At 42.3% G+C, this 24,608-nt stretch overlaps 1 protein-coding gene across 1 annotated transcript in view; it reads left to right on the top strand.

Annotated features, from left to right (window-relative positions):
* The first annotated feature begins 1,703 nt into the window (after positions 1-1,703).
* Positions 1,704-24,608, top strand: part of SLC18A2 (solute carrier family 18 member A2) — a 28,132-nt gene continuing 5,227 nt past the window's right edge. Inside the window, exons 1-10 of the mRNA XM_061458640.1 lie at positions 1,704-1,882; positions 2,082-2,222; positions 4,089-4,440; positions 10,963-11,021; positions 12,862-12,945; positions 15,674-15,766; positions 16,179-16,268; positions 16,383-16,426; positions 16,502-16,562; positions 21,467-21,562. Of these exons, the coding sequence (XP_061314624.1) occupies positions 2,102-2,222; positions 4,089-4,440; positions 10,963-11,021; positions 12,862-12,945; positions 15,674-15,766; positions 16,179-16,268; positions 16,383-16,426; positions 16,502-16,562; positions 21,467-21,562 (1,000 nt within the window). The 5' untranslated portion in view covers positions 1,704-1,882; positions 2,082-2,101. The remainder of the gene's footprint in view (positions 1,883-2,081; positions 2,223-4,088; positions 4,441-10,962; positions 11,022-12,861; positions 12,946-15,673; positions 15,767-16,178; positions 16,269-16,382; positions 16,427-16,501; positions 16,563-21,466; positions 21,563-24,608) is intronic.

Genomic DNA, 24,608 nt, shown 5'->3' with positions numbered 1-24,608 from the left:
ATACCACATTAAAACATCTTTATTCATCACTAACTTTACGATAATCCGTGCCTTTAGGCTCATGCCCTAATGGTGTTAGGGGTGCTTCACTCAGGAGGATTTATAAGTCCTCAGAATTTTGATTCCTAAATTACTATATGTTTCTGGAACTCATTTCAGAGTTTATAATTACTTCTTATTAAGAATTTATAAAATGATAATATTATTAACTCTGGGTATTGTAAGCACTTTGAAGGATACTTTAAGGGCCTACTTTAAAGTGCATACTTTAAAGGATAGTTAAAGCAAAAGGCAGAGACTTAACAAAAGAGGTGGAGCTGACCAGCATTTTCCAAAGCATGAAATTTTGCTCTACTGTTCTGTTGAAAGCTCAAATAACACCTGGAAAAAAACCTCCCGTGGCTTTTCTTCCCTCCTTTTTGACCAATCTTATTTAAAAAATCATATCAGAGTAAGAAGTTCCATAGGAAAACCAAATCCTTGACAGTTTCCCTGCAGTAATTGCTGATTTGATGGGGTCCTATTCCTTTTCTGCTTGTTCTGCAGTGACATAAGCATTACTAATTAAATAAATATAAGTGAAGGAATCAGTATCTGCCTGAACAGTTTACATCCACAGAGCAGCAAACCTCACAGGTTCCTAACCTGCTCACTTCCTAGAGGTAACCACAATTTCATCAGCTGGATTAGTAAAGCAATGGCATCTGTGCACAAGTAAGCATCTTTACATGTAAATAAAGGTATTCAAATACTTTCATGCTTATCTGTCCTAAGAGTGCAGGCATTGTTTGCATATATATTTCGGGATTATCTGTCAAACAATCAATTGGCTGAAGGCAAGAGAAACCAGGACAGCAGAAAAGAGTGATGTGAAGTCCAGCAAAGTGGCCTGATGCTGCCAGTGAACATCAGTTCTGCAGTGATAGATGGATGAAGAGAAACATTCTATAAGAAAATAATGAAAGGGGAGGTAAGGAGAAGGGGAATGTTCCCTTGTCGCATACATAATAGAGAGAGAAGAAAGTTGCTACTACAATCACGTCCCTCATCAGAAATGTCTGGGAAAGACAAGCCATTTATAAGTCTTCATTGAAGAATCAAGGGGCTTGGAGCAACCTGCTCTAGTGGAAGGTATCCCTGCCCATGGCAGGGGGTTGGAACTGGATGAGCTTTAAAGCCCCTTCCAACCCAAACCACTCCACGATTCTGTGATGCTGTGATTATAAACTGGTTAACATACACAGCAGGGAATGTAGTTAAAGAAACATATGATGTGCTTCAGCTTCACTCTGATGTTTGGTTCTGGGACGATTAAAGTCATTAAGAGACTTCCCTCCCATCTAGCGGGCTATACCAAAAGTGAAGCCCAGTGGAGACAGTGAAGTAAAGAACAGCTCACAAAGTTCAGTCCCAGGTGACTAAAAGCAAGTGGTATTTTATGTGATATGAAAGAAAACATTTTAATAAAACGCAAATCTCAGTTAAAAGGTGCTTTTTGAGCAGTTCAACACAGTTAATCTCTTTTCTAACCTGGATTGAGAAGAAAAGAAACTCATGATGATGAGGACAGAGTGTCAGAGGCTGGGTACAACACTAGGACTTCGGCGCAGGCAAGAAAGATGAGCGATTTAAGTGCCAAACGGTGCAAATGCCTTCTTCTCGGAAAAGCATCACTCAGTGGCACTATTTCACTTCGGCTCGCCAGCAGGGCACACTGCTCGCGTGTTTAAGCGTCTGAAGAAGGACTTTCCCCCTCTGTCAGCGGCCCCCAGCCACAGCCCGCTGCTTGCCCCGCAGCATCGCTGCCGAGGAGGGGAGGGAGCAGGAGAGACCCCCCCCTGCACCTCTTCCAGCGCTCCCCGGGCTCACACAGGGATCAGAGGTGCCGCCTCCTCCCCTTCCTCCTCCTCCTCCTCTTCCTCCCCGCTCCTGCCCTGCTCGCAGCGTTCGGCTGGACGGGGACCTGCGCCGGGCGCGGTGCGGAGCGGGGCTCCTGCTCCCCCGAGCCACCCGCACCGCGGAGCTGCCGGCGGGGTCCCCCTTCCACGGTCCCCCCGGACCCTGAAGGCCTTTGTCTGCAGGCAGCCGGAGCTGCTGCACCATGGCTTGGGGCGAGCTCAGCCTCCTCCGGTGGCTCCGGGAGAGCCGGCAGTCCAGGAAACTCATCCTGCTCATCGTGTTCATCGCCCTGCTGCTGGACAACATGCTGCTTACGGTAGTCGGTAGGTAGGAAGGGTTTGGGTTGTTTGCTTTTATTTTTCTCCCCTTCGGATTATGCCAGAAATAATCTCCAGTGACAGATGTATACCCCGCATGCATGATTAATGCTCCCAAACCAAACATTTCCAAGCACTGATTGGTTTTTTTTTAAAGCACGAATTACATTCTGTGTATTGCAAACACTGTCACACACCAAAGTCTGGCTTTATTTCCCTATTAATTGCAGAATAATGAATGCTGTACAAAAGGTCTTCGTAATTCTTTTCCTTCCTACTAAATGCCACTAATACTTCAGGGAACAACAGATAACAGTATTTTTAGCCCATCATCGTTTTTTCTCCTGTGGTCATGCAACTGAAACAACAGGCTAGATAACACTGGAGATGCCTGCTTCCTTGAGATAGTTTCTCTTCCCCCCCAACTTTGGTCTTTAAATGAGAGGTTAATAAGAAAACTATCGAGCTGGGGTTTAAGCAAAGCACTTCTGTGAGTTGGTTTAATAGAATACTCCCAGTTTTGGTCAAAGTTGAAAATGCAACTTTTACTGGTTTCGGTGTCATGGCATCAATAATCTAGCCAAATTAAGTGCTTGAATATTCTTCACTGTTGTTATTTTAGATGTCCTCATATTCCAGTGTTTATGTGAATTTAAGGAAAAGGGCTCAGAGAAACTAGTAGTTCATGGATGCACACATGCACACATGGATGCACATGTGTCTCTCAGAAGTGGATGGGGCTGTGCAGAGCCAGCTCTCAGGCTATGCTGCACTGTCAGCTTCTGAACCAGACTCCTGGATTTCTTGAGGGACTTCAGCTGAAAAGCTGATGCCATAAACAGACCTTGGCTAAAAACATACATATTTGTAGCAAGTCGATCTTTGATTTTTTCCTATATGAATATACTTTCTCCTAAGTTATTAACATTGGTGCGAGGTCTCCCTGGCTATGGCAGGGGGGTTGGAACTGGATGATCTTAAGGTCCTTTCCAACCCTAACTATTCTATGATGCTATGGTTCTGTGGTTTACTCACTCAGTAATATGCATGCTACAAGCCCTAGAAATTACTAGGGTAATTATTACTAGAAATTACAGTTTGCAGACCTACTGAAAGAGACTTTTCCAGGAAGTTATAAGACAAGGAGGGTAGATTCTGTCATTAACCTTAAACCGAATGAACCTGACATCTGTTTTTACAAATTCTAAAATGCTAATTCCTGAGTGCAGGAATGCAATTAAATTGCAGCTAAGTTCCTAAAGCGTATAGAGAAGGTCCCTTCTGGATGATCTTTTCAATGCAGACTTTTATATATAATGAGATATGCAAATATCAGCACACTAAATGTGATTAATTAATATAAGAGTGTTACATTTTTTCCTTCTTATGGCTGTTACTTATCAATATGTTTGTGATATATTTTAGAAATGTGGCTTCTTACACTTTTTTCTATTTTGGTTTATAACAGTTTCAATGCTTTTCTCATCTTTCCTGCTTTTACAAGCTATTAAATGGATTTGTGCAGTCATGTGCAACAAAGAGACTCTTCAAGCAGGTTTTGATACTTGTTACACTTTGCTTCTTGAATGATGCCTGTACAGAAAATCTTATGTTTATGAAAACTGACAAAAAATAAAGATTCATATCAAAGAACTTATTTTAAACTGCACTTCAGAGTTACAGATGTGTTTTTTCCCATGAGCAAACTTCTGTTTCAGTTCTGTGTTTCCACCATTCATAATCCTTACTAATGTGCTCTGTAGGAAAGCCTTGTGTTTCCTAATAAATGGCAAAGCAAACAAGAAAAGCTGGTGATTCCCTTTACAAATAACCTGATAATAAGATGCCAATGTATTCTATTTGTTTTTCCAGTGCCAATAATTCCCAGTTACCTTTACAGCATCAAACATGAGAAAAATGCCTCAGAAATCCAGACTACTAAACCTAGTGTAGTCTCAACAACGACGGACAATTTTCAGAGCATCTTCTCCTACTATGACAACTCAACGATGGTCATTGGAAATGAATCTGATAAGACACAACCCAGAGAGCTGCATCCTACTCAGACAGAACAAATGATAGTAAATGTGACTCCTTCCCCATCTGATTGCCCGAAGGAAGATAAGGACCTGCTGAATGAAAATGTGCAAGTTGGTCTCTTGTTTGCTTCAAAAGCAACAGTGCAGCTAATCACTAATCCCTTTATAGGGCCGCTGACGAACAGGTATGTCATTTCTGCTGTGTTACTCAGTTAGGACTTTATATTGATGTTTTAGTCTGGGTTACTACTTCAAACAAAGTGTTTTTAATTCTATTGTGGCCTTGGCTTAGCGGCCTTCACACTTACCTGGAGGAATATTTTAGTGAAATAAGTTTGATGAACACTCCCTAACACCTACGTCCTTTCCCAAATCAATTAGTAAACCACACATGAGCCATCTGATACATTCAGTATCAAACATTTTTCCTCCAGCTCCTGAGACCTCAGGTTTTTACAGAAACCTTTGCTGAAGTAGTGTAGAAACGTCTTTAATGCAGTTACACGGGGTCAAAAGACACTACAACATAGTAGTTATGAAGCACTGTGAATTGATGATATATCTGTTACACCTACATTAGTCAAACATGATATGGAAACTATAGGCAGGATTCACATCCCACATTCCAGTTAGAACTGGACGAGCTTTAAGGTCCCTTCCAACCCAGACCATTCTGTGATTCTATGAGACAGAGAGTCTCATTTCTCTCTCATTTCACCTTATCTTCTACTGCATACTACCTACATAGATACAAGTACACCACCGCAAAACTGCCTTTTCACAAACATTGCTGCAAGTTGAGGAGGAAAACAGATTTTTGTTACCTGGAATTTCTGTATTGTTTTGTGAAGATATGATGGCTCGTCTATAGGCAAAGTAACATGAGTTATCGAGGAGTATTTTCTTAATAGTTCTTTAGGTATTCTTCTTACTTACTTTTCAGTATCATCATTTCCACAACCTGCCAAACCGGGAGAAAGGCAATAATATTCTCCATGTTGTTGATGACTTTCAACAGTGCAGTTACATCATACTGTAGATATGATCACTCTTTCTTTGGTAGACATCTGCCTAAGTAAGACGGTGCATGTCCCTGCCGATGCCTCTCTGTGCACCTGAGCATCTTAGGACTGGAGCTTGGTGTGGCCTGTGCCAAGGCTACCAGGACGCATGTGATACGTCCTTAGGGATGCCCCGAATGTTCTTGTAGCATCTCCCTTTGCTGTTTAGGAACAGGGTTGGCAAAACACAAGTGTGAACATCAGTGCTGCGAGCTGAGATTTCCTCTTGGAAACGCCCTACAGGTTGCTGTATGGGGCTGAGTGTGTGACTGCAATCACAGGGGCAGGTTGGCAAGCTAAGACACCCAACGAATGCGAGAAGAAAGATCAAGGAGTGCATCTTCCCAGTGTCCTCTGTGATAAACTCTTCTTTCATACAGTGGAAATGAGTGCCTTAGCGGCAAAGTGGCCCTAAATTAGATTTAAGGTTTACTGCTTTTCTTTCATGCATTATTTGTATCTTGGTTCCACTATCTGCTCTTCTTCTGAGAAATGCTCAGTGGGAAATATCAGTTAGCACATTTATCAACCACCTATAAAAGTCATTGGCAAAAAAATACCCTGAAGTTGACATTTCCTAATAACGATGGATATAATCAGTTAAAAAGCAGCGTGAAAACTGTGATTATGATAAATGAAACAGAAAATATGTGAGTTATCATTATAAAACTCTTCCTTACCACTGATAAGCTGTTTAGTGAGAATCGTCATTGCCATTATCACTTTAGCTAAATTTCAGCAAAATAGCACAGCTGAAGGAGAATCTGTTGCTTATTTCAAGATTAGTGTAGACAGTTTGTTAAGGTGCCCAGTAAGTTTCTTCTTCAAACAGGTAGCACACTGTGCTCATGGTCTTCTTTGCAATCAAAATATTTATTTTTTTCAATCAAAATATCTAATTTTCAATCAAAATTTGGTTTTTTGAATCAAAAAGTCAAAGGTGGTTTAGATTTTTGATCAAGTATGGTGTTATCAGCTTTCAGTAGGCGCTGGCTTTGAGGGCTTGAGTTTGCACAGGATGCAACAGGATGTTCTATTCATATGAGTCTCTGCCAATAATTGCTTTATTTTAGGTTTTCTGGAAGGTTTGTAGGTTGTTTTTTTCCCCTTTTCTGCAAGTACTGGAGGCGTAGGTTTTTAAAAGGAAATTTTCAAATTGATTTCAGTCAAGAAGTATGTTCTACTAAAACTATTTCTTATTTAAAGCCCAGCTCTTTCCATGGAGCATCAGACAAAACACACACCTGGCGTAGGGAGCTGGATTACAAGTCATAAAACAGTTTACCCTTGCTCTAACAAAATCCTAGGAAAGGAAATTCTAGGGGATGGTTTAGGATGTCAGTAACACACTTCCCACCGTGGCATGGCTTCAGGGCAGAGCTGATATGATTTTGTGGCTCAGATGCACTTCTATGTTTTCCCTTGTAGTGAAATTGGTAAGAAACTACACAAACAGTACAGCACTCGATACAGAGCACTTCATGAGGAGGATGGAATGGCGAGGGGAGATTGAAGGCTCTGCTTATTTCTTTTCAGTGAAAAGAATAGGCAAAAGGCTGCTGTGCCCTTTATAAATAACTGATTTGTTCCATTATTTTTTCCTGCTCTTCCTGAGCTCTATGAATGAGGCTGTGAGCCCCACAACGCACTGGAGCCAATGTCTCTCTCCCTTTTTTTGTCAGCCTGGAAAAAATGCATTATTTTAACCTTGTGCTTCTCTGTAATGGCCTCAATAATCATTAAAAAATGAGCAGATACTTTCATTATCATTTTTGCACCAGCCTGACTGCAGCTTTGATCTTCTTTGCATGAGTGGCTGGGACCATGGTTCATGACCAAGACGCAGCACTGTAATGAGTGGCTAATTAGGCTCTAATCTTTCACAGCCACTAAGGCAGTGTAACCTTTATTTTACTGCTGCACAGCACCCGTTGATCAGTTGCCTTACTGTAGGGTAACCTTGTTATTAGGTATAATCCACTTCCCAACAGTCCTGCAATGTGGGGCCAACATGGGACTGAAACAGAGGAATTCAGGTGTTCTCCATCAGTGGTAGCCTTTCCTCTCCCTCCTTCAACTGACTCCATCTGCTTCAGGGTCTAAAATACTTGTAGGAAGCACTTTTAGCTGCAGGTAACCTTGGTGAAACATGCTGGACTCTGCTTCTGGGAGCGTTTTGAGAAGATTACCCAAGAAAATTACATGCTCATGGTAACAAGAAATAAGAAGAGAGAAGACAGGCTGTAATATTCTTTTGTACATCATACATGCAGAGAAACAAAATGTAGAGATAACTGTGATGAAATATGCCATGCCGTGGCTGAGAAGTAAGAACTGCATATTCACAGGTTTCAATGGCCCAGGACCAAGGGACAGAGGCAATGAATAAGTTGGCTGTTACGGGCAGCGCTTCTCCTTTTTGTGATGATTTCTGTTATATAGTGTAATAGTTCAGCAAAACCTCCCAGTCTGTGCTCGCTAGTATCTGTTGGACAGACTGGAGAATGCAGCTGCAGCTTAGACATTTGTGGTAGCCCAATTGCCAGCTAATTAGTGCTGCTATTTCAGGAGGAGGCAGGCTTTGCTAAGAGGCAGGGTTTGCTAAGGAAAGAACAACCTGCATATCTAACTAAATGTTAACTGAATGCGGGTAAGGCTATCTCCTGAGCACGAGCGACCACAGCTTCTAGAGGTTCAGAAGCCTCAGGCAGGAGCAGCACATGAGAATCACACATCTCCAAATTGTGGGTGAAGCTCCAGGTAGCTTTTAGGAACGTTGTAATGACCTGTTTAGAACAACTGTATGCCGTCTGCTGATCTGTGTGCCTTTGCATCATCTTGTATGATGGATCACTGGCAATGCAGGCTTTGGCTGAAATGACAGAGTCTAGTTCTGAAACGGTTAATTTCTGCGTGGAGGAAAAGGTATATGTGAAAGAGCATCATGGTTTGCTGGGTAGTAAGAGAAGGACTGAGTTCTGCTCCAGTTCTGTCCTCATCACCCTCTGCTATATATTGCTTCACACCTTGCTGTGGGCCTGTTTGTCCAAGATAATGGAGGAATAGTGTCTGTGACTGCAAAACTTGTGCTTGAACAGTATTTCATTGAGCATTAGAAGTGACTTACCAAAATACTTGTTTTCCTACAGCCTTCAACCACCAAAAACTTTCCAAGTGTAGGAAGAGTTGAAATCTGCTTTAGCTTGATATAGCATCATTTAGAACTAGTGTGATAGGCCTTCACCTTAACTCCTTAATGTTTGTAGAAGATCTCACAGCTCATGTCTCTGTTCTAGTGGTGGAAATGTGAATGTGGGAGCCAATTTGGATGACGTTTGTCTTCAAGTACATGACTGAATTTTAATTCAGTGTACTTGCAGCAGAAGGAAATTGTTGTCTTATGGCCCCTCTGTCAAGCCAAAGAATTGCTTGATTTCTGTACTGAAATCAGACTTCCTCCCCCAGTGCCCATCCCAAATATCTCTGAGATGTTTTGGACAGGTACAACCCTACTTTGCAAAGGAAGAAAGCATAAGGACATTCAACTTCTGCTTTCATAGCCATACCTGCAGGATTTTTAGATTATTCTATTTAATCTGACCTTCTGACAGTGCTTTCTTTAATTGAAGAACTCAAATTCAAAGCTGTTATGGTCAAACTCTCTGTGGCCTGCTCCACCTTGATCCCACTGGGAAGAGAAGTGCCCACTTCAGCTCTGGGGCAGGCAAGACATTGATAATGGGTAATTTTTTATTTCCCCATGTACATATAAACATAGAATCATAGAATCATAGAAACGTTAGGGCTGGAAAGGACCTTAAGATCATCCAGTTCCAATCCCCCTGCCATGGGCAGGGATGCCTCACCCTGGACCATGTCACCCAAGGCTCTGTCCAACCTGGCCTTGAACACTGCCAGGGATGGAGCTTTTACCATGTCTTTGGGCAACCCATTCCAGTGCCTCACAGTAAAGAACTTCTTCCTTATATCTAACCTGAACTTCCCCTGTTCTAATTTTAACCCGTTACCCTTTGTCCTAACGCTACAGACCCTGATGAAGAGGAGATTGGCATCCCATTGTACAACACCTATTATACACACAGCAAGAGAAGAGGCAGGCTTAGAAAAATCATCCACTTTAAACAAAGCAGACAAGAAAAGGTAGCATTATTCTCTCACAGGCCAGGTATCAAGGTGCTGAGAGATTAAAATGATTATCATAAGGCCACAGAGAAAGTGGCCAGGGATTTAATTTGCAGTCCAGTTAAGTAGCACATGAGCAACCAGTGTCTGCTGGTGTAACACCCACTTAAAAAGTTCAACTAAAAGAATCTGCAGACTGTGTTTTTGACATGTTTTAATGTAGTAATGATACTTCAGGTAAAATTGTTCTTTGTTAGAGATTTCTATGGCATATAGAAATGTGTTCATTCACAAAACTCAAACAAACGTTGCAGGGAGACATGTAATGAACGTCAAGCCCTGGACTTCAGAGAAATTTGCATTATTGATGGTCCTTAATTGTATAAAAGCTATATTAACAAGAAAAAAAAGCTCAGAATAATTGTTTTGGTTTGCCTATGTCGTGACTGCTGTTATTAAAAATTAAAAGGACCATTATTTGACTGACCTACTTTAGCCAATAATGCCAATATAAATGCCCAATACTGTCACACCATTGGAAGCTGAAGTCAGTCAGAACTCCTTTGAAAAGCCTCATCCATTGCTGAGGAACTTGGTCATTAAATAATGTCTTTGAAAATACATTTGAGATGCACAGTCCTACAAAAAAGAAGCCATGAATAAAGTGTGCTTAACAGAACACAACAGAATGCGCAGTATTCAGAGTTACCCAGGTAGTGGTTTTGATTCTAAGATAGATTTTTAATGGCATGGAAAACAGTATATTGTAATTGTTCTTGTTGAAATTTCAGTTTTAGGTGCTTAAAATTGCATTTGCTTTCCAGACAGAAAATTCTTTATTTCCTGGAAACTTGAAAATGCTGATAGCAACCAGGCATTTCCACAGGCTCTTTAGAGCCCTAAAAAAGAAGCGAGCTGATGAGGAAAGCTTTTATAAACTCCATTTTTGCTCCTAAATCCATGGAAAGCAAAAATGTTATTCTCAAGATCTCTGGGACGTTTCCAGCACTCCTGGCTGCTGAAGGCAGAGCTCCCACCAAAGCTGATGAAAAACGTTTCCAGTAAAAAAGCCATTGGAACCACTGTATCTCATTATAGTCATTGTCTCATGAGGATGGAAACAGATGAGCATTGAAACACAACTGGGTTATTTCTAAGTCCAGCATGCTCAGACAGATCTGCCCTACTCATATCCTTGGCAACTCCCATGGAGGCCCAGAGGGGCTTTATTGGGAATAATGATGGTAGAGTGAGAATAGGGCATTCAGATTCTAATGAGAGAAGGATTTCTTCCAAGGATTTCAGATATAAAATCTGCTGTGCCACATGAAAAGGCATTTCTAACATGGACAAATTTGATCCTGTGGTCCGCAGAAAATAGTTCAAAGCCTACCAAGGAACTATAGGTTGGGGTTTTGTGGTGTGCGCGCTCATGTGAGTAAGTCTAACCCAAAATGTCAGTGAGACAACCCCAGAAATGTGAGTGTTCATTTTGTTTTCCAGAATAGGCTACCAGATCCCCCTGTTTGCTGGCTTCTGCATCATGTTTGTGTCAACAATCAGTAAGTGTCCACAACTTATTTGGTCTGGTCCAGATGCAGCTTTTAAATGTATGATACATATGATTATCACTTCTTGTTGATGTAGAGAGACTGACTTCCATGTGGATGGTGGTGGTGATGAGATTTGACAAGTGTGCTGTCATGAATGTGCTCTAAGGAATTCACAACCTTCCGTCCCACCTTGACGTGTCTTTTCCTTAGCTGACTTTTCAGGTTCTTAGAATCTGAAGTAGTGCTCAGACAGCTTTAAACAGAGAGCCATGGGAGGGCTATCAGCCATGAGAGGGCTATTTTGAAGGGTCCTTAACGACTAGCTATAGTAGGGGCTTATCAGAAAGATCATGAGGCTGCAGTGGCTCATGAGTACAGTATGAGTCAACAGTATCATAGCGCTGCTGAACATCACTGTGGGATGTGCAAACAGGAGCACAGCCTGCAAGCCAGCTGAGATAATTCGTCTGCTCTAATGGCATTGATAAGGCTTCAGCTGCTGTTTTATGTTTGGTTTTGGCATGGCACTTAAAGCTGTGGCCCAGATAGAAAGAGTACAGAGGAGAACAAGGATCCTTAGAAGCCTGTGAGAGTGGTGAAAGAACCAGGTTTGTTTCCAAACATAGATAAGAGACCTATCAGAGTCCATGACAAAAAGGAAGGGAACAAAGAGTTTTCTATATCCACTGTATATAAGAGAAACTGTATTATCAGGGACTGAAGTGCTGGTCTTAGAGTCACTGACAACTCTGCATTTTAGAAGCACGTTAGACAAATTCTGGTTGGGATGGAGATAAGAGCAGTGAGCCTGGCTCATGGCAAAGGGGAGTACTGTTGATCTGCTTACATCCTTCCTTCTTTCCTTTGTTTTTCTGTGTCCACATGGGTAGAGATTTTGGTAAGACCTGCTGGAAAGCCCTAGGGGCACAGCGCTGCAGGGCGAAGTGCATGTGGATCTGCTGTTTAGTTGGTGCGTAACAGCTTCCCACAGCTCCAACCTATCCAGCAAAATTCCTTAGGTGGCCAACAGATAAGAGCTGCAAAACCTTTAAGACCTCACCGTAGGCTGAATGACACTGAGCATCACACAAGCTCTAACAGGCAGAGTTGTGCTTGGGTTTCTGGAACGCCCCTAATTTCCAGAGTTGTGGATGGGGAATTTAGTGAGACTGATGAGAGCAGCATCCAGGTGATGTGTCCCAGAAGACAGATATTGGCTGAGAGTGGAACCGGGGGTTAAATCAAAGAGAGACAGACAGGCCCTTCCTCTGGTGCAGTTACTCTGATGCTGTGCTGTTGGCAGAATCAGGACCTTGCTGCAGCCCTTGAATGGGTGGAACTGACTTCCTTGCCCCTGCAGCCAGCTGTGCTGCACGACATCTAATGTGGAGCTGGCAACAGCAGGATAAAACCTCTCTCCACCTATTTACCTACGGAAGGAAATGTCGGTGCATGGATGCAGGTGTGTTAAATCTTGCTTTCCCTAAATGCCTGGAGCTTCAGCCTTAAATGTAGCAGCATGGGGAGGCAAGGCTGGAAAGAAAGGTCTTATTACTCCTCTTGTGTATAGCTGAATCAGAGCTGGATGTAATCCAATCCCAAGTAATTAGTTAAAACTGCTTGGGTGCTTGCATTCTGTGTTACCAGGAGGCTTAAACACCTGAGAGCCATTCAACACTGACACTTCTAAATGCAATAAGGGAAAATAATGCAGTTAGCATTGAAAGCAGCACTGTAAACACTTGACTAAATTGTATGAAGTTTTTTGTGGTTGTTTCAAGAAATCTAACTTTTTAACCTAGTTACAGTTAACCTAATTTGAAGAATTTGCCCCTGTTTTTTCCTGTAGTGTTTGCCTTCTCTGGAAGCTACACATTACTGTTTATTGCCAGGTCCCTTCAAGGAGTGGGTTCCTCTTGTTCTTCAGTAGCAGGTAAGAGAAGAGATGATAGAATAAAATGCAAATCACTGATTCTGTCATTTTTTCGGTCACTTTGTGAATTGTATTTTGTCTGCACTTTCAATAATTAATACCAAAATGTTCAATTAAATCAATTCCATGGTTTTTCTGTCCCTTTCATATAAAGTAGCTCTAAAGTAAATGTCTTTTCAGCCTACTTTGGTATTTGGGTTGCAGTAAGGTAGAACACTAAATGAACTGCACTCTCCCTGGGATTTCTGCATCTGTGTCTTCCACATTTTAAATTCATTTTTGGCCATTTTAAAGGTCATTGGGAACTTATGTTGGTATTTGTTATAGGAGGGATAGCAGCTCTGTCTGTTACTGAGATTTCTCTTATGAAAACATTGTTTACAAGGGCTTACCATGCTGTCTGCTGGTTTGGACTCAGTTTACCTGGGCTGGATTTCCAATACAATATATGTTTTAACTGAGCAGGTGAAATGGAGTGCGGGTTCTCAGCCCAAATTATTTAACCCTTCCTGGGACTGAGACTGCAGAAAACACATTTGGGTCGTGTTAGAATATTTTGCACTTTTTTTTTCTGGAAAAATCTCCTATAATGTCAGGAGAAATATGAATTTGGTTTGGGAAGGGAGGTGAATGCAGTGTTCTGTCAGGAACGTGTCTTGGTTTCCTCAGGAAAATCCCCCTTTCCAGGTTGGATTAACCTATAAGCAGGGTTCGCATACACTCCATGGAAACTCAGCAGGAGCTTGACAGCTGGATTCCTGCTAGGTTCTTTTAGAAGGGACTTTGCTCCAGCCCACATTTGGGCAGTGCTGCAGGGGGGATGCAAGACCCCAGGCTGAGCATCCAAACTGGGAGCAAGAAGCACCTGATGTTTAATATGGGCTTGAAGCCACGCAGCAAGCACTAGTTAAGCAAAGAGATTTAAGCCTGGATAAGTAGTGGCAAGAGTAGGGATGTGGCTAAGGGAGCAGGCAGGCGCTGGTATAGGGAGCCAGGGATGGAGAAGGCAGAGCAGCATGAGAGGTAGAGACAAGAAAATCCATCTTTTCTCCTGCGCCAGTTAAGGTTACAAGGCAAACTTTCCAAAGGGAAGACATACCAGAATTAAACATTGTTCAGCTTTAACCCAGTCCCTGTGCAAGTGCACATCTTGAGATACAGCTCATAGACGAGTACATGACATTTTTTCACAGACAACGTAGAAAATAGAGCAGAAAAGGCCAAGAGATCTTCTGGTCCCCCCCCTTCCTGAAGGCAGGATCAGCTCTGTATCTGTGGTTCCTCATGCATACTTGACAGACATGTTCTCAGAAGCCTCCAGAAATGCCCTCAGCATCTAGCTTTGTGCTGGAGTACCTTTACTGTCAGGAAGTTTTTTTGCCTGATGTCTCATCTAAAACCTCCTTACTGTCATGTAAATCTATTTCTGCTTCCTGTACTTGAGAGAACATGAAGAACCCTTTCTTTATCTTTATGGCTCTTTCTCATATTGCAAGATTATTATCACATCAGTTTTCCTCCTCTCCCATTTTCAATTGAAAGTCCTGCAGTTCCCCTCACAGATCTTTCCCTACGCCTTTGCTCACCCTTCCCTTTCTTCCTATGCTGCACCAGACCCAGCACTCGGAAGAAGCTCTGACTCCTTGCAAAGACCAACAGCAGTGATTGTTGCTTCATGTATTTCACAGGCAACGGAGGCTTTCTGTGGTATTGCTGCCAATCAGTTGTTTAGCACCTGAATTTGTGCAGGCAATCATTCCTACCTACATGTAAACCATTGCATTATCTTCTTTGTATTGCCTACTGCTTTCGTTCAGGGTATGTCCCAAAAAGCCACAAATTCATTGTGAATTCTGAGACCGTTCCCTAGCTTGCTCTTCAACTGCTCATGCAAACAGTTTGATGCCATCCACAACTTTGAATAAGGGTGTTAATTCACACAGGACCTCTGCTCTTTTGATGTGCTTCATTTAATGATCAATCGTGCAATAGTTTGTTATCATTTTCTCTAGTCATGGACCTTATTTACTGAGTCTACTTAAACCTTGATTTGAAAACAGAATTGTTAATTTCTATGAGGACCCTTCTGCAGCGTTTATGCTTACAGAGTCTGAGTGTTTTACAAAGCCACAAATGAAATAAGCTTCATGTTTCCTTTGTGAAATGAAGGCTCATCATGAAACGCAGAAGTGAGGCACTTGAAAATAAAGGTCAAAAGAATCCTTTAACTTTGGATGTTGAACTTGAAATACTCATTTTCAGAGCAGTCAGCTCTGCATAATACCCCAGCCCCAGAGCACAGCTGCCACTGACCACGGTTACAGCTGTGAGTGATCACCAGACCTTTGTGTGAAGCACCCAGGGAATGAAGAACAGGGAATACTCGTCACAAGCTTTGTTTCTGCTAGCTGAAAAGCCTCATCTGAAAGCTCTGCAACAAAGGCAAGGACAAAGAATCTAGAAAATCAGAGCATCATTGAATTACCTAATACTGTACAGCAGAACAAGTTCTTGGAGACCGTAAACATTGCCAAATCCCCTTTTACTTCAACGTGATTTCTATGGGGAGGGAATATTTATGTTTTTTATTTGTATATATATATATATATATATATATATACAAATACCTGCTGTTGCCTCTGTACAATATTTAGTAGGGCTGGCAAATGATAACCATAAATTGTAGTATGCAGATGCCTAATTTTGTGTTGTTATTTTTCCTTTTTAGGGATGGGAATGCTTGCCAGTGTATATACAGATGATGAAGAGAGAGGCAATGCGATGGGAATTGCACTAGGAGGCCTTGCTATGGGAGTCTTAGGTCAGTGAGTCGAAGGCTTTGCTGGCAAGAGAAACCACCCCCCAGCCTTCCCAAAGCATGTGCTTGTGACCTATGAAAGCAGCAGAGGGATCTCACTGAGTGTAATGTTATGGTGCTGTCTCCACATTACATCCATGGTGCACGTTACGAAGAGTTTTTCGCACAGCAGCATATTTCTTACGTAGATGCATACAACAGGCAATAATGTCTGAGATGTATGGGGTCTGTTTACATGGAAGAGTGCTTTGGGAGTGAAGAATATGGTTATTGTCATGATCAGTGAGCTTTGTGGGCATTTTTACACTGAGCGCTTTGGTCACTGAACCCCAATAGTAGGATGCCCAACTGCTTGTAGGGGATGTTTGTTCAGAGTTGTGGCTTCACAGCTGTGTCCTTTCTTTCTCCCTGGCAGTGGGTCCACCTTTTGGGAGTGTCATGTACGAGTTTGTGGGGAAGAGTTCTCCTTTCCTGGTGCTGGCAGCACTAGCTCTGTTAGATGGAGGTCAGTAAATACGGAGAGTCAATATCACCATGCAGCACATCCCTTTCATATTACTGTCTAAACCCCTACTGTCTAAACCCCAAGAAATGTTACAGTATTGATTTCTTTTCACAGCTGTTCAATTATTTGTTCTGCAGCCATCCAGAGCACAAGCAGAAGTAAGTATTAAGGTAAAACACTCTAGGCAATGGATGACACTTTGCCTTTCCTAATCCCGAGCTTTTGTTTCATAGAGTCAGAAAGGGACGCCGTTACTGACACTTTTGAAGGACCCGTATATCATTATTGCAGCAGGTACCAGATCCTTTTTGTTTAAACCATTGGTGTTATAACTGGAATGCCTCAGGTTAAGCTGGTTTAACAATACTGTCATTGCTGGCCTCATTTACATCAAGCTCAAAGAACCTGTTGGTAATATAGGATGAATATACTAGTATATGTATACATGTAATAGGCAGAAACCTTAAAATGTAAGTTTATTTCCAGCTGAGAGGACACTAATGACTTGAAGCTGCTTGCCAAGCAATGAGATGTGGCCATGAAACTTCCTATGAGGCAAGTCAATAGGATGAAGGCTTTAGAGGGAGGGTTTTCCAGCATGTCACAGGCAGGCATAGGGAATAACACTGAACTTTTGTTTCCATTTGAAGAGAGGGAGTGGGTTTGGTCTCTAGAGCATGGATTCTATTTCAGAAAAGGTCTGGATTGAATGGGGAATGGCGTTTGGTATTACGTGCATTGTTTGTCTAATAAGTTGTTCTGTCTCAAGGGAAGTTTGCCTTTTTGTGTTGCATTTTGTTGCATGTTTATTCTGAAGTCTGTAATGAAATCTGGCCCTTCTTAATGTTGATAAAACACCTGGAAACAGCTAATTATTTTCACTGTTATGTTTCTTAGGCCTAACCTGCTATCCAACAGCTCTTCCAAGCATTTCTTGGGTTCTCTCTTTCTTGGTGATCTTAGGGAACTGATCTTAATCTTAGGGATATAACCCTAACCCTGTGACTAGACACTTGGCCAAGCTGTGACTGAAGTTATACAAACACTTTTATTTGAGGACTTCTTGGAGCATGAGAAGACCTTTCCATAGAATAGAAGTATTTGAGGGAAAAGAGTAGCAAAGAACAGTACCTGTTGTGAGAGACTGGATCTATCACTCACCTAATCCGGTACCTTGGCTCTTGCAGTGGTTAAAGCAGATGCTGCAAGGTGAGGTTCATCTGACATTATTTTCTAGATACCTAATCCCTGCCAATGTCTAATCTGTGATGGAACTTGGTTTACACCATGAAATATGACAAGGGGACTGATTTTAAAGGGTACTTTGCTTGACTAAGACTTAGCTACTCCTGTCAAGCTTAGCCTTGGCCACGGAAGAGAAAAGGTACCAAGGAACATGAATCCCACTATTTTAACCATGTCCTGTGTATGCTAAGAGCAGGGACAGACTTTGTTCCAATTTTCTAACACATTTACATGGCACTCTATTTCTGCTTCTCTTCTCTTCTCTTCTCTTCTCTTCTCTTCTCTTCTCTTCTCTTCTCTTCTCTTCTCTTCTCTTCTCTTCTCTTCTCTTCTCTTCTCTCTTCTCTTCTCTTCTCTTCTCTTCTCTTCTCTTCTCTTCTCTTCTCTTCTCTCAGTTGTTTCAGCTGTGGCTTCGGGGCTCTCTTAAGCAGGGCTGAGCAGTCTCAGAGCCCCAAAGTGATAAAGAAGACCCAGGGATGGGTAGCCTGGAATCAGGGCAGTGTGTGTCAGAGATTTTACCTTTACTTCCCTGGCTCTTTTTGCCTCTTGCTTCCCTACCCATTCTTGCAGGCATTCCCAGTGCTTCCTGTCTTCCTTTCCCATCTTTGATCCAGTGCAGCTGGACTCAACAGGAGGCAGGGAAAGGATGTACAGAGTATAGAAACATAAAGACTTGCTTTGATCCCTCCTGCTCTGGGTGACCTGTCCTGCTCCTACCAGGCATCAGCTCCTACGACAGGGGAAGGTCCCTCCCATGGGCTATCAGTGGGGTTAGGTGCAGCATCCAGGGCTTCTGCCTTGCAGGATGGAAACTGCCCAGTGCTTTCGCAGTATGGATGATGCTGATGTTCTCTAACCTCAGCCTCTTCTCCTCCTGTTTTATTTCCCTTACAAACCAAATATGATGAACACCAAACACCAACTATAAATTCAGCCTTTTATCTGGCTTATGAGAGGGCATTAATCCAGATGCAGCTTTCTTGATGCTCCAGGAATATACTGCTTAAATGTTAATTGCTTTAGTTCTGAAGCTGCTGCTTTTTAACAGTGAAAAGAGTATGAAAGTTTCATTTGTTCTCTCTTACCCTGAGGAGTTTGGTATTTTCCTTGCTTTATATTCTAAGATGGAAACTCAATCCTGATCCTAACAGGGAAGGATGGGTAGGCAGTTGTTTGGGATGGCAGAGTTAGCTCCGTGCTCTGACACCTTGGGGCAATCAGTTGAGGCACCATGCCACATTTCTTCATATCTAAGCCAGGATAATATGTCTTGTGCTTCACAAGGATGCTGTGAATGTGGATGTCCCACACTGTGTATGATGTTCAGACACAGTGATTAGAGAGAAGAAGGCTGTAAGTCCCACTGGGTTTGTACTGCTCCGGAAGATTAGAGGTTTTGAATGGCTTTTAAGGCAGTTAACTTCCTCATTAAAAATTGACTGCATCTCTAGTGAGCTGACTTGTTAATCGCTGTTAAATACAGGGACACTTTAGGCACACTGCAAACGGACATGGCAGTACCAGTGTTTCTTGCACTCTCGATTTAGGTGCACTAATTTCATGGTACAAATTCAGATTCAATCTCCTGAGCGTGCGTCATGCACTTGAGTCATAATTGTTTGTATTCTCAAAGCACTTTCTGACCAATTTGGCTTATCTGTAGCATGATATTACTCTTGAACACAAGGTGTCTTGAACTGAAGCATGGAGTTCCTCTCTCTTCTTTCTGAAAGTGGAACTTTTTCCCTCTATAAAACCCTTTTTTCTATGAGTTAATACTGTTGACTGTCACAACAGACAGGAGGCCAGTGCTCTCATTCACTCCCTGTATATTGCAGTCCCTATGGCTAGTCCTAATGGCTGGGTACCTTTTATATATAGCTATCGCAAGGCAAAAAACACGTTAGTTGAAACTATGAGATCCAAACCCTAAAGTTGAGACAGATGTCATAGTGAGCACGTGGGATCTTGAGAAGGTGTGTGACAGCTTTGCACTGAGTAATGCTTTCTCACAGGGAAATACCAGTGATGCCTATGTCACTCTGCCAAAAGCTAAGTGGGTTCTCGGCTACAGAGATAGGATCCAGCTGGAAGGTTGCAACTTTGCACCTTCTGGCCCACACAGGACATTTATTCTCATTTAAAGAAGACACGAGGTAGGGTTTATGTCCTTGAGAGATCACCCTTTAAAAAGAGGTCAGCTCCATGCAAGGCAGAGGGAAAGAAAACCCAATATAATCTTCTTTTGGGGAGGCTTTGCTAAGGTAACTTGGCCTTCACTGGACTTTGCTCTGAATTTTCAGGGTACCAGTTCAGGCTCTCACTTTTCTCTTGGGGTACATCCTATAAAGATCTGAAGGACCTTTGCCACCGTATACCTGAGTACTTTGCTAAGCTCAGGCGATGATCCCTGAACTAATGAGATGTTGATGCTGCCCTTGTGTGCACGCACACCTGTATCTCATTTCTCTGTTAAGTTTGTTAAGAGTAGAGCAAGACCTTTGCTATTTAATCCATCTCTGTTGGAATGGCCTTGCTTCTTCTGGCTGTGCTTTGTGTGGCCTGAAATGTGGTTTTCCAGCATCAAGGAAGCTGCTTGAGCATGGCTGATACTGGCTTGGAAGAGGGCAACCCTGAGGTGTTTGACCGCGGCTCCTCACAGGCACTGCATTAGTGGGAGCTTGTACTGGAGTGGAAAGGTTAGCTTTCCTCTTTAGGGTAAAGCAGTGCTGAACTGTTGCTCTTTGCCCTAGGAAGGGAGTGAGCCAAGTTCATTTTGGGAGTTGTGAATACACAGTCTAATGTATTCTGACAGGTTTGAGCAAAGAATGACATCGGTGCTCATTTTGGTTTGAGCTGCATGATGAGAAACTTGTTCCAGGAGAAATAATGTTTCTCTGCCCTCGGAAGAATTTCTCTAAGAAAAGTAAAATCTGGATGGTAAATGACTGTAGGAGTTCAGAAAGTTTTCCTACATTTCAGAGGTTGTATATATTCAGAGGAAAAGTGAGAACACCAGTTTGATGTCACTTGTAGCAGTGACTTCCAAAGCCGTTTTGTAAGGGATTAGCAAAAGGGACATGTCCTGTTGCCCTCCATTAGCCTTTGACTGCCTTGGGTTATTTTGAGTAAGTGGGAAAGACATCTTGAATCCAAAGAAATACCATGGGATTTAATAATCCCTGCGCTAAAGCTGAAGTGCACAACTGAGGATAGATGAACTTGACACAAACCCACTGGAGTCTGGATCTGCAGGCGGTGATGAAGGGCAGAGCTGAGCTGGGGGCAAGACTGAATCAGCACTTCCACCTCTTGTTATCCTTTGCATCTGGGGACTAAAGGTCCAGCGATTCAAAAGAGATTTGGAAGCATTTGAAATTCATAGGGTTGGGCAAGCTCAGCCAAACCCATGTTTTGCTGCATGGATTTACTGGCTGCAGGCAAAAAGGATCTCACCACAGAATTCCTTTTTGTAGGGGATAGACATCTCTGTGGTTGTCTCTTGGTATTTTTAGGATCAAGACCTCCACATCTCGTGATGGTTGTTTTCAGATGAGGGAGGCACGGGGTCAGAGCCGGTGCCTTTTACACAACAGGGCTCTGGTTTTGCCCTAGGAGACTAGATAAAGACCAGAAGACTGTAGTTTTAGCTAATCATTTGTACAACAGCCAGACCTCATGAACTTTCTAAATATCATCAAGCTCACTGCAAACTTTCACATTATGAAAGTAGCTTAACCTTCATTGTATAATTTCTAGGAGAATAGAAATATATGTAAAAGTCTTCAGCGATGTTACCTTCTGTTCTATTTAACACTAACCAATGCACAACAAATAGAACTGTAAAAAGTGCAACGTTTTATGTAAAAGCATCCATTCTTTGCATGGCTTTTTGTTCATAGTCAAATGAAATAATTACTACTATTTTATTTCCCTCTCCTCCTTTCCCTAAGGATCAATCTGCTTTGCAAACATGGCTATTGCTATGCTGGAACCAGCTTTACCCATCTGGATGATGGAGACCATGTGTTCAAAGAAATGGCAGCTTGGTAAAGTAGAGTATATTATTTGCATCTCTATTTTATCTAATGACTGTCTCAGTTCTGGTCCTGTTAATGATGGTTATAAGCTTATATATTATTATATAAGCTTGTATATATTAGCTGTAATTATAAGCTGCAGAGTAGTAATTTTGCTTTTACCAGCTTTTATTTTTCAGTATTATCAGTGTTACAACTGCAAACAGTGGTCTGTAAGAAAAATAGGTAGTGGATCTATGTTATTGCAATAGAGGCTTCTTTGGGAGCCCTAGCAGCACATTTGGCAGTGAACGTTGGCTGGGGTAGCTGCAAGATAGATACCTGTTGAGCCACAGAGGCAGCCCAACAGGGCAAAACTGTGTTTGGGTTGTTTTGGTGGGGGTTTTCCCAGAAGGAATCCATCCTCAGCTCCTATTTTGAATTGCCAGGAGCAGGCAGTCACAGGAATCTGCAGCCGATGCACTCTGTTTGGTGCAGAGCACGCTCATGCCAGCACATACCCCTTCCACGGATGCTTCTGGTAACGTGGTAGAAGGATAGCCTTTACTTGAAAGGTGGCCACCAAGGACATGAGAAGCACTTTCCCTCTAATTTGATGGATTTGATACCCTTTCAGTTGTTACTGAGTCACCCCATTCAACAAAGAGCAATGGGAGTGACCCCACTTGGACCTTATAACCTGTAATGGGGACACAGTCTCAGGAAACCAGGTTGATGTGAACTGGCTTGTTTGGGGGGTGCTTGGCATAGTGTTGGTCCTCTGCATAGATCTGAATGGTGTTTACCTTTTTAATAGTTTGAAGGAAGAGTTCCCATTACAAACACAACATATATCTATGTGATAAAGTTAATGAAGTGTTCTGTGCTGTGGCATTTCAGGAGGGTATTTTTTACTATCAATATATGGCATTTGCAAGGAGAATAAGAATCCTTCTTGAAAATGATGTTCTGCAAGCCTTTGACTAATATCCCTACTCTGTGTGCATGTGGGTGTCCTACACCATATAGAAAGCACAAACCTTAGTTCTAATTAATGCAACTCAGATGTAGGGTGGCTACGGGTAGCACTCGATGTGCTGCTGTGCTATTGAGCATGGTAATGGCTCCACGGTAATACAGCAAAATTAACACACATACTTAGGTATTTTAAACCTCACAAAGAGAAAGATTCTTATCTACCTCCCTCACAAGAGTTTCTTATTACTGGTGCAACGGAAATGAGATTTACAAATCTCTTGGTAGAATAGAGGTTCTTAGAAGGAAAAGATCCATTTTAAATAAAGACTAATTTTACCTCTCGATGATATAAGTAAATTGACTCCATCACACTTTGTCTGATTTGACAGCATTAATTAAAGCTCTTAAACCTTTTAAACTATATCTCTAACTGCAGGGTTCTAAGCAAATTGTTGTCTTATGCAATTTGGAGACCCAGCTGCTTAAGCACGATGTGAAGAAGGTGTAAAGAACCTTGATTTGGTCAATGAATGTTGCTGTGCATAAAGCTCACTTAGAAAATGATGGGTCTGCTTCAGCATCACACAGCTTACCCACCAACCTGCAAGTCGTTGTAGTGTATTTATTTTCTGCCAGCTGTAAAGGTCTACTCCATGTGCCCGTTTGCCACAAACAGATAGCCCCAAGCAGGACTGAAGTAGCTGCGGTTACGCAGGTGAAAATGCTTCCCCAGCGTCGCTTTTGTAACCCATAAGGATTTCAGTCACAGGATATTGCTCTGCTAAAAATGACCTCTTGATTTTTTTTACTTATGAATATCAGAGAGATAAGAAGGAAGATGGATAGGCAGGAAATGAGAAAATCTACGTTGTCTTGGTGAAAGATGAGGAGCATATACACTTTAAGGAAAAGGCTGGATTGTGTACTGTAATATAACGGCTGCTTTCTAAATCTAAATTATCTGAGTGAATGGTGACCAAATAGAAGTTGTTGTGGCATGCACTAATTTGACAGACTGTCCCAGTTCTATTTTTCTTAGGATGATGTGGAATTTAACAGGAAAACCAGAAAAAAAATGCAACACTATGTTATTTCTTCTAAGACTCATGAACCATCCAGCACTGTTCCATAAGGATCCAGCATTAGGCACAAGCACCCTGTTGCTCTGCCCCTTTGAATAGTTGTCATACAATATCTTTTTCTCAAGGGCATCCCCTGCTCTCACACACACACCTCCATCATCCTCCCTAGTGCTCTCCATGCAGCCAGGGCAATGCCACACTGTGCTCTCCGCTAGCACATCTTCCTTTGACACCTCCCCTGTGGCTGGGGTCCCGGCCTGTGACTTAGGTGTCGGGAGAGGATGAATCCTCAGGTACAGACTGTAACTGGCTTTTAAAGCAGAGTTATTTCTGTCCACCACGCCGCCAGCATCTAATCCAGGTACAGTCGCTGCTGTGGAAACCTGAAGGCTAGGAAAAATGCCTGGCTCCAACAGTATTTTCCAAGTGGATGTGGGGAGATGGGAGGGCATCCTCCCATCAGGGTGGATTTATATGGGTGCCATTATCTGTAAGTCCTTGCAGATAACTAGATTCTTTAATTTATGCCAATAACTATTTTAAATTAACTTTCACTGTAGATGCATTGGCTAAATAATGTTAAAACCATGGTTTTGTGGTTTTTTTCACCTTTACATTATTGACATACGTTTGACTTCAATCACTACTCACACCATGGCATTACAAACTCACTTGTAATACAAGGCCTCGTGGCATTCACAGCCATAGAGGGGGACATTACTTGCCAGGCCATAGCAGCAGCTCTGCTGCCCCCCACTCCAGGGAGGGATTCACCCACCCCTGACACTTGTGGGCTTGCTGCATGTGCTGAGCATATGCTCCATAAGCCACACAGCCATGAAAGAGTGGCTTTCCTTGACCTATCCCAAAGCTTATTGCAGTTAGATATAAACTTTCTGCTCTCTGTTATTCCATCCCCTCTCCTATACCAGTTCTTGCAGCTGAGGCTGAAGAACTCTTTTCAAAGGTGTCACGTCGCTCCCACATTTCATAGATGATGCCTTTAGATTTCATGA

Source organism: Pezoporus flaviventris, unplaced genomic scaffold, assembly GCF_033815535.1.
Source record: "Pezoporus flaviventris isolate CSIRO_AGI_PZ_B2104156 unplaced genomic scaffold, CSIRO_AGI_Pfla_v1 ptg000029l, whole genome shotgun sequence".
NCBI classification, from domain to species: Eukaryota; Metazoa; Chordata; class Aves; order Psittaciformes; family Psittacidae; genus Pezoporus; species Pezoporus flaviventris.
Note: the sequence above shows the minus strand (reverse complement) of the source record. Positions and strands in the feature narration are given on the sequence as shown.